Below are 10,391 nucleotides of genomic sequence, written 5' to 3'. Positions count from 1 at the left end.
TGTTTACCTTGTTTTTTGTGCCATCACTGTTCACATTGTCACTTGGAATGTTTGGCAACCCGATCGGGTGGCAACTCGTTCCAAAAGCATTCACTGTTCATGAAAAGAGTGACAATCCAATCGGACAGCAATCCGATCGGACAGCCACTAAATGACAAAATCTTTCAACTGTTCCATAAATGCCAAGAATCAAGTGGCAACCTGATTCAAAGACATTCACACTCAAAGAAGTTGACTAAGTCAAAGTTTCTTCTTGCTTGTCACATGAATCGAGTGGCAACTCGACCGGGAAGCAATCCGATCGAGTGGACATCCGATTCAAATTTCATGTTGACTGTGTTGACTTCTTCATTGCACATAATGGCAACCCGATCGGACAGCAATCCGATCGGACAACCATTCGATCCTCAGTACTAGCACATAGAATGTTCCAGTGTTAGAAAAATTTTGAGGTTTTCAGAAAGTTCATCATTCATCCTTATGTCTCGAACTTTTTGCAAATGATTAATAATGAATATTTTTGCAGGGAAAAGGTTCTGATTGGGACAAGTCACACAACATATATTGTCTGTTAGATGCAACATTTACATACAAAACTGTGGTTGAGGAAATAGCCAAGTTTTTGAGAGAAAGCAAGATTGGCAAGGCTTTAACTGACAAAACAATTGTTTATGAATCTCATGTGAGACGTTTTTGGAACTCAGCAAGATACGAAGAAACAGATAAGATGATTTGTTCTGCTGTAAGAAAGAAGGGTGAGAATGGAAATGACGTAGATTTGGAAATAAAGTTTAATGTTGAAGATCTTAGACGTGTGTTGGAGCTAGGTGATAGTGACGACGATCCCACTATTATTTCAGAACGTCTCTGCAAAGGATTATGGTGTAGAATGGGATTCACAGGACACGTAAATGGGAAAATGGGAAAAACCATGTTCAGTCATGCTTACAAGTTTATGATTCATTGTGTGGTACATGGTCTCTCTCACCGGAAAGGAGCACATGACGAAACATCTGACTACATCATGAACATTATCACCTGTTTAGTGCTAAACAGGCCATACAACGTGTCAAAGGTGATATTTGAGTAAGAAAACATAAGAGCTGGAAGTGGAAAGTACATCATGTATCCAAGGTTCATCATGATGATGATTGACGATCAATTCAAAGACATTCCGAACGATGCTAATGATGTGCTAGGTCTAAAGAACATGACATCTGAAATGATAACCAGATTAACTAAAGGACCAGAAACCAATGCTAAGGGAATGATATGCAGAATTAGCAGACCAGCATATGTTGGCCCAGAAAATGATAGATGGAGACATGAAAATAGTGATTCTGATAATGAAGAAGAAAAGATGAGTGGAATAGTTGAGAAGAAAACTAGATGGTGGTTTGTGAGAGATGGAAAGAGGAAAAGAACACCGAAGACGTCCCTGTAGTTCCTATGGAGCCAGCACCGAAGATTGTAGTTAAGGGTATAGTGAAAGGGGAAGTCATAAGGTAGTTAGAACTTTAAATTGTTATATGTTTCTAATGAACTCTTCAATGTATTTTTGCAGGGTCGTCAAAGGAACCACAACAAAGATTGGTGGATGAGCCAGTGTTAGATCCTTCAGATGTTGTTCAACAAGGAGCTGATCTACTAAAGCATTCTCTTGAGAGCTATCTGAAAAGAAATGAGGAAGTTGCTGCTCAGAAAGATCAAGGTTCAAGTGTTCAAGCTGAAAGTGTCAAAGCTACAGAGCCTAAAGGTGTGGTTCAAGATGATTCAAGTGAAGCTGATTCTCAGTCCATTGAGACAGAGTCAGAACTGGATCCTACAACACTTGGAAGAGGCAAGGCTCAGTTGAAAAAGAAGCCAACAAAGAAGTAGAAAGGATCAGATGAAGAAGATTCTACCTATGTGCCACCTGAAAAGACAAAGAAGCTAAGAGCAAAGCGAAAGGCAGCTCAATCAGGAGTGATTCCTAGGAGTGTACGCGCAAAGAAAACAGGTGCTACATTGCCTAAAGACAAAGATGGTAAGAAAGAAAAGCATGTTACAATTTCTAAAGGAATTGAAGCAGAAAAAGCTCAAAGTGTTGATATTCCAAAAGCTCCAGAAGTTCAGGCACAAAGTGTTCCTGAGGTTGAGATTCAAAAGAAAAGTGTTGGTGATGATTTTGTTGAAATCACGGGGTTCAAGGCAGCTACACCTCCACCAAAAGATCAACCGATTCCTGAAGATCCTGAATCCTCAAGACCAAAGAATACACTTCCTGATGATTTGTTTGGTGAACTTCCACATGCTACTGGCATCTATAGAGATGATATTCCAGATGAAGATTATGATATGTTTAACAATGAAGCTGTGCAAGAATTGACAAAGAAAGTTGCTGAACTTGAAAAAGAAAAGGTCAAAGCTGAAGCTGAATGAGATATGTTGAAACAACAAGTTGAGGAGTTGATGAAAGTCAACGAAGAAATCAAGTCCGTCATGATAAAGCAACAAGAAAAGTTGAAGAAAATAAAAGATGGCAATCATGACAACTCACAATTGTTTGAGATCTTTTCGGCAGAAAACGTTGAGATGCGTGAGAAGATGAAGAATCTGCAGGATGTAAATCAAACTCTAAATCAGCTGTTGAGCGAAATCAATGAAGCTTCATCAAACGAAATGAAAGCGATGAAGTTGGAGATGGAAGCTATGAAGGCTGACAAAGTGATGAAAGATGAACAGCTCTACATGCTATACTCTGTTATAGAAAGCCATCTAAACATTGATGTTCATGCTGCCTTCAATGAGATTGAAGTGAAAAGAGCTGAAGATCGCAGAGTTGAAAGAGAAAGACGACTGGCTGAAGAAGCAACACAAAAGAAGAAAAGTGTTATAGAAGAAACTCAAGAAGCTGGAGGTTCTTCAAGCCAAGTCGACGTTGATATGATTGATGCTGAAGCAGATCCTATGGGATTCGTGCTTGTTGGTAAAGCTTCTACTCTCTCTTATGATTTCAATGATGTTATTCGCCAAGTGCGTGTTATTCAAAGGAAAAAGAAGGCGAAGGAAGTATTGTTGTTGAAATGGAAAGACGAAGAGGAGGTAGTAGAAGAAGAAGATGATAAGATTGATGATGATTTGTATGATTACATCGACAACTATCCTGAAGGTGACGATGAAGACAAAGATCAAGGTTCGTCTGGGTTGCAAATTGTAAATCCTAACATTCAACAAAGGATTGAAGATTTCATGAACGATGAAAGTAATGAGCAAGAAGATGATCAACATCAAGAAGCATCTACTTTAGGAAAACAACAAGCTGACTAGTTATTCCTCACACAACCAACTGTCACTTATTTACATGTTCAAAATGAGGGTGAGCTAGAGGTACCGAGGTCAAGGGTGGAGATGTTGGAAGAACTGGGTTTAGACGATGGGAAATTCAAGTTTGACATTGAAGACGAAATTCCTGAGTCACCAGTAAAAGAATATGAATTTTTTTTATGCACAAGAAGCAGATAAGTATGATGATGTGATTGTTGAAGAAGCGTCTGACTCATTTGATGAGGAAACAAATTTTCACTACTCTGGTGTTGATGAAATGTTTCCATCATTCGCTGAAATGTTTAAAGATCAAAATGAAGATGAGATCAGGAGAAAGATTGTTGAGAAGATTTCAACTGAAGGTGTGCCAAAGACCATTCCTCGAGAGAATCTTGCTGAAGAAAGAAATGGTTTAAGGTGATGCCAAAGGAAAGAAAGTATATAAGGCCACTTCAGTATTTCACGCACAATAAAGACATTTCGTCGTGAGATATTCTGTCATGGGGGTATTTGGAAGACCTGCAAGTATACGCCATTCGACGGGAGCAGGGGGTGCAATACTTTGAATACTTAGCTGACATAAAGACCCTCCCGTGGTGGGATGTAGATGAGTTGGTCCAGATAAAGAACATTAAACAGTTCTATCATGGTTTGGATGTAAAGCAACATGATCAACATCTGTGGAATTATGTGAAGCAGCAGGCTAAGGATGGATATCCTGACTGGAAGCCACAACGTCCAAAGCAGATTGTGACTATCCTGGAAAACAGAGAGAAAGATGTTACTTTGGATGTGAAGCCTCCACGGTGTTTGAAGAACATGCCACTTCGTGCTATGGAACAAGATTTCTATGAAGAATTTCAAGGTTGGTTATACAATCCTAGCACAGCGGAAGTGGTAATTTCTTTATTTGACAAGTCTAAAGGGGAATCAAGGAGAATCTGCAAACTAGACCCGATGTGGCTAGTAAACTGTTCGAAGAAAGACATTGATTGCTTGTTCTACAACAATATTGTCTATGAAAAGGCTGATAAAGAACAAGCAATGCAATATCAGAAGATCGTGGATGTATGCTTTTCTCAAGACATCAACTCCGGCAGGTATTGGAAGTCTAATTGGAGAGACTTGGAGATTGATGAGTTTCTGAAGAAGTACAAGAGAGAACAGAGGTTCAAAGCAATATCAGAGAAAACAGCAAAGCTTGGGAAGTACAAGTTAATGAGGCCGCCTCCAATGGATCAAACGCCGATCGAGAAAGAAGAGAACAAGATTCCCAAGTGGGACAGAAAGCGTGATGGTGATCCGGTATACAGGAGATGGTGGATTGAAGAGGGAAGGCTTCTGAGACGGAAAATGTTAGATGATAAAGCCGAAAAGAGGAGACAGAGGGCCAATGAACGAAGGCCTAATAGGAAGTAATGAAGACTATGCTGGAAGGAACTGCAGCTACATCCGGGGGGAGTCTGTTAGTTCATGCGTCTGTAGCTTCCGTCAGCATTGAGTCGTATTTTGTCTGTTTATGTCTTTGTGAACATTTATGTTTATGTATGTATGTATGTAGAAAGACAGCTCAGGGAATGGCACTTATATGTAAAAGTGTTGACCGAAGGTTGACATGTGTCACCCGATCGGATGGCCATCCGATCGGACAGCCACCCGATCGGACAACACTATCACCCGATCGATCGGACAACACTTACCTAGCACCCTGAGTTTGCCTATAAATACCCGGGTATGGTATGTCATTTAAGACTTTTGCTCATTCTATTGGAAAACTCTTTCCAGCCTGACTATCTTCTGGCACTTGTGTACTTTCATATCATTTCAAAAGAAAGATCAGACGGTGTTAAACGTTGAATACTTTGTCGTACTTCTGTGACTTGATCCAATGGATTCCGCACATTGATCGAGGTCGATTCATCCACGTTTGTGACATTCAGATCCTGTACAAAGAACCTAACAGATTCACTAGTAAACCATAGAGACAGTCGATTTGATACCCGGTTCATGTATGAAAATATTGGTTTTACTTTCTAACTCTTTCTTCTATGCTCTAGACTCCTAGTTTTCATTGACACTTGCCCATATACATTTAGGTTGTTCATCTATAACCATGGACCATACCATAAAAATAAAAACCGTATGCACGCATGATGGGTATGGATTTAAGGCCCACAACACATAGGGGAAATCAACATAATTCGTTTATTTTCTAAATAGTTTTTTTTATAAAGTAAGAAAATCTTTTAATTCTTATGGACTATTTCAGCATATCGAAAATGGTAAGATAATGAAGTATATCTATATCATTTCCCCCTTTTTTTCATGCAACCGGACAGCAAATCATTATCCCAACTATTTTCTTTTCTATATCAACTATGCATAGGTAAAACGATGTAATTTTAACCTTTGGAATCGCCTCAACAAATAAAAATGGTAAGATAATGAAGTATATCAATTAATATCATTTCCCTCTGTCAATGAGCTTGTGATGGAGTGGTATGGGAGAGACTTGAGTTTCCAAGAGACCCAAGTTCAATTGCTGCTTCTTCCCATTAGTTTTCAGCGGCACCTGGTGATGATGGGAGACTAGGCGAGTAGGCGGCGATGGCTAGTTCGATCATTGAATTGAATGGGTTTACCTCACCGCACTGCCGTGCCTTCTGTAGATCCTTGAATTGATCGCTAGTTTTTAGGATTCGTTGGCTGTTCAAAAATATATATCATTCCCCCCCCCCCCCCCCCCCCGTTTTTTCATGCAGCCAAATAGTAAATCATTTCCTCTTTATTTTCTTTTTCCATCATGCAACCAAATAGTAAATCATTTTCCTCTTTGTTTTCTTTTTCTATATGAACTAAAGTACGATGCATAGGTAAAACGATGCAATTTTGACTTTTGGAATCGCCTCCAGTCCTCAACCCTGTTTGGTATGGGGTAATGGAATAGACAGGGGAATGGAATGGACGAAGTAATGGAATGGATGAGGTAATGGAATTGATTATTACCATTCCATGTCTTGTTTGGTTAGCATGTGAGAATGGAATGAACCATTACTTTTTCTTGTTTGGTATGCGAGCTAAGACAAAGGAATAAAATCGGTTGGTGGGTGGTCAATGATGGGCGGCGATGGTGGGTGGTGATATGTGGCAGTTGTAGCGGCGGCGGTGGTGGTGGGTGGAGACAGCGACGGGTGGTGACAACGGTGGTGGTGGTGGGTGACGGTGAATGTGGGTGGTTGCGGTGGTTAGAGGTGGTAGCGGTGGCGATGGTGGTGGTAGTGGTGGTGGCGGTGGGTGGTGGTGGTTTATAGCGATGACGGAGTTGGGTGGCGGCGGTGATCGAAGGTGGCAGAGGCGATGGTGGCGGTGATCAGAGGTGGCAACGGCAATGGTGGATGGCGGGGATGGAGGTGGGTGGCGGCAACGACGGTGGCGGGTGACAGCGGTGGCGGGTGGCGGCAAAGACGGGTGGCGGCGAAGGCGGGTGACGACGGCGGATGACAATGGTGGTGGGTGGTGGCAACGGTAGTGAGTTGTGGTGTTGTTAATGAAGAGTGAAGAGGGGATGGAATGGAAAAAAAAACAAGGGGGAGAGATGGAATGATTTTGAGGGAATGGAATGCATTTTGGAATGGGCGATTCCATTCCATCGACCAACCAAACACTCTTTTCTTCATTCCCTCTCAATGGTCCATTTCATTCCACCTCTCATTCCCGCATACCAAACGCTACCTATATTCATTTACCCCTTTTTTCATGCAACCAAATAGTTAAAATCACACTAAAATTTTATTTTATTTTTCGTATACCAAACAACCTTTTCAGTCCGATGTCCATTCGACAGACACTTTTACTTTAGTTTTTCCTTTTATTTTAGTATAATAAACGATTGTATTATAAAGAGAAGGTTTATTTGTGTCCTACGAAAGATGTCTTTAAGTAATGAAAATATACAGAACATGTCTATATGATGTTCATACATATATATGAATGATTAAACATATATAAGATTTGAGCTTGTGGGTTAAAGTTCTATTTCTCTTTCGAGAACTTACAATGAAACAGTCCAAAACTATTTTTCTAATTAGAACAATATTTGGACACGGTGATGAACGTCCCAAATGTAAGCGAGAAGCTCATAGGGAGATGGCAAAGGCAGGCTATTGCCTTGGCTCGTTATAATGTTCTTATCCAAGCATTTGCTCATGTGGAAAGCATCTCACAGATGGCGTAGATGGCGCCACTGAAGCTACAATGGATCTTTCAAACTAGAATATGTTGAAATATATGATTGAAAATATTTAGGATCAGTTTCCATCATTTCCTAATATGGACCATTGACCCTTTCTGCACAAGATCTGCACAATTATGCTAATTGACAGCCAATGACAGTGGTGTATTTTTCCTTTCTTAGTCCTTTGTACCAACTATATATATGGGTGTACGTTTGATGTAAAGTACACACAAGCAATATACAAAACAATTCCTCAGTATCTTTTTCTTTCATTGCTTCTGATTATCATGTTTAACATGGTATCAAAGCAGTGTTTATGATCCAAACACCTGTGTGCTCATCATCTACCAGAAGCAATGACAGAAGAAGAAAACAACAACAACCTCGCCATCCAAATAGCCAACCTCCTAAAAAATGGAGTTCAAACTCAAACCCAGAACCCGAAACCAAACCCATCCGACAGCCTAAAAATCAGCCTTAATCTCACAAGCCAAAACTACCCTCTATGGGCTCGGATGATACGAGTCGCCATAGGGGGGAAATTGAAAGCCTTACTAAACCATCTCACCCAAAACCCACCAGAACCCATTAATGAACAGTGGGAACAAGATGATTTGATCGTCTTTTCTTGGCTGATTCAAAATATTGAACCAAGCCTTACTAGTAACCTCACAGAGTTCCCAACGGCGAATACACTATGGGATGCACTCTCGGTTACATATAGCAGTGGCAAAGACAAGCTCCAAACTTTCGATCTCCATGTCAAGGCAAACGAGTTCAAGCAGAATGGCTTACCACTGGAGGAATTCTGGATCGTGATGCAGGGTATCCGGGGAGAAATCAAGCGGCGAGATCCAAACCCGATGAAGTGTTCCGATGACATCGCTACTTACAACAAAGTCAGGTCAGAAAACAAGTTATTCCAATTGCTTAACGCTCTTGACCGAAAGTATGATTCCCTCAAACGGGAAATCCTCCGGTGGGACCCCTTACCGACGACCGAAGCCGCTTATGCTGCTGTCCGAAAAGAAACAGCACATCAAAGCATCTTCGGGAACACTCAACAAGGGGTTGGATCGGGCCTGAACTCACTTGGAAGTTCCGATGGGTTAGGGCTCGTCTCTAGGAGCCGCTGGTCAGACCAGAAATCTAATCCGTCATCATCCCGGATTGATAAGAGCAAGCTGAAGTGTGACCACTGTGGCATGGCCAAACACACGAAGGAACAATGCTTCAAAATCGTGGGTTACCCGGACTGGTGGGCCGATGGGCACAAGAAGGGGAGAGCCGCTGCCGCCGTGGGCAACCAAGAGACTACCAGCAGCGGCGGCAGTAGTGGTGAGCATCAGAAACTCGCCGGAGGTCTTGACGGAATCGACAAGGGAAACAGTGGGGGCTGTTGTTTTGCGGCCCTTCAAGGAGAAGAGACAACAGGTATAGGGTTTGAGAATATCATCTCAAACCCTCCACTTCCTCAATATACTCCTCTCAAACAAAGAAAATCCAATTTGACAGTTTTGAGCCCTCAATTTTTTAATCCCACCATACTTGATCTATTAAATAAAGACCAAGTTTCAGAAATTACAAATAACACCCCTCACATTTCCAACTTAGATAAAAAGGAATTAAAAAACTCCTTTAATGTTGGAAAAGTGAACATGGCAACAAAAAATGAAAAAAATGGAGATGCATGGATATTTGATTGTGGTGCTACCGACACAATGACTTATGAAAAATCTGACATGTGTTCAACGTCAGAACCACAAAAGAAAAGAATTCACACTGCAAATGGAGAAGTCCTTCAAGTGAAAGGAGTAGGGACTACTCAAATTTCCGAAAACATGAAACTGTCAAATTGCCTCTATGTCCCATCCTTATCTCATAAGTTGCTATCGATCAGTCATGTTACAAAAGAACTAAACTATATTGTGCTAATGCATCCTACCTTTTGTATCTTACAGGACATCAGGACGGGAAAGATCATTGGGCGTGGTACTGAATGACAAGGGCTATACTATGTGGATGAAGTGACTCGACAAGGCACCGTAATGCTAGCTCATGGGTCCGCAGATAGGGAAGCTTGGTTATGGCACCGAAGATTAGGACACTCATCCAGTGGTTACTTACATTGTTTATTTCTTGATTTATTTCCAACAAATAAAGCCTTGAATTGTGAGATATGTTTTTTGGCTAAGAGTCATAGACACACTTTCAAACCAAACAATACTAAGGTTGATTCTCCTTTCTTATTAATTCATTCGGATGTGTGGGGGCCAGCAGAGGTTGTGGGGGGGGGGGCAAAATTTCCGTTATTTTGTAACATTCATTGATGACTGCACCCGCATGACTTGGATTTATCTCTTGAAAAATAAATCCGAAGTTTTTTCAAAATTCACATCTTTTTGTGCTATGATTAAAACCCAATTCAAGAGTGAAATCCAAATCCTTAGGTCTGATAATGGGGGGGAATTTGTAAACAATTCCATGAAGCAGTTTTGTCAGGAAAAAGGAATAATTCATCAAACATCTTGCGCCCATACCCCCAACCAAAACGGGGTATCCGAAAGAAAAAACCAGTTTCTTTTAGAAATAACTCGTGCACTCATGATTGAATCTCAAGTCCCGAAATACTATTGGCCTGAAGCTCTTGTCACAGCAGCCTATCTTATGAATCGTCTCCCAACAAGAGCTCTTAACTTAAAAACCCCACTTCAAACCTTCTCTAAATTCCACAAACCCCCATCAACCCTTACCCTTAAACCTCGTATCTTTGGCTGCTCTGTCTTTGTCCACCTACCAAAAACAGACCATTCCAAACTTGATGCATGTGCGGAGAAATGTGTATTTGTCG

The 10,391-nt window shown here is 41.0% G+C and overlaps 1 protein-coding gene across 1 annotated transcript; it reads left to right on the top strand.

The window, feature by feature from the left end:
- The first annotated feature begins 7,896 nt into the window (after nucleotides 1-7,896).
- Nucleotides 7,897-9,543, top strand: LOC110893489. The gene has a single exon (XM_022140595.1). It carries the CDS (start codon nucleotides 7,897-7,899, stop codon nucleotides 9,541-9,543), a length of 1,647 nt encoding a protein of 548 aa, XP_021996287.1.
- The last annotated feature ends 848 nt before the right edge of the window (nucleotides 9,544-10,391 follow it).

Source organism: Helianthus annuus, chromosome 12 (genome assembly GCF_002127325.2).
Source record: "Helianthus annuus cultivar XRQ/B chromosome 12, HanXRQr2.0-SUNRISE, whole genome shotgun sequence".
NCBI lineage: Eukaryota > Viridiplantae > Streptophyta > Magnoliopsida > Asterales > Asteraceae > Helianthus > Helianthus annuus.
Note: the sequence above shows the minus strand (reverse complement) of the source record. Positions and strands in the feature narration are given on the sequence as shown.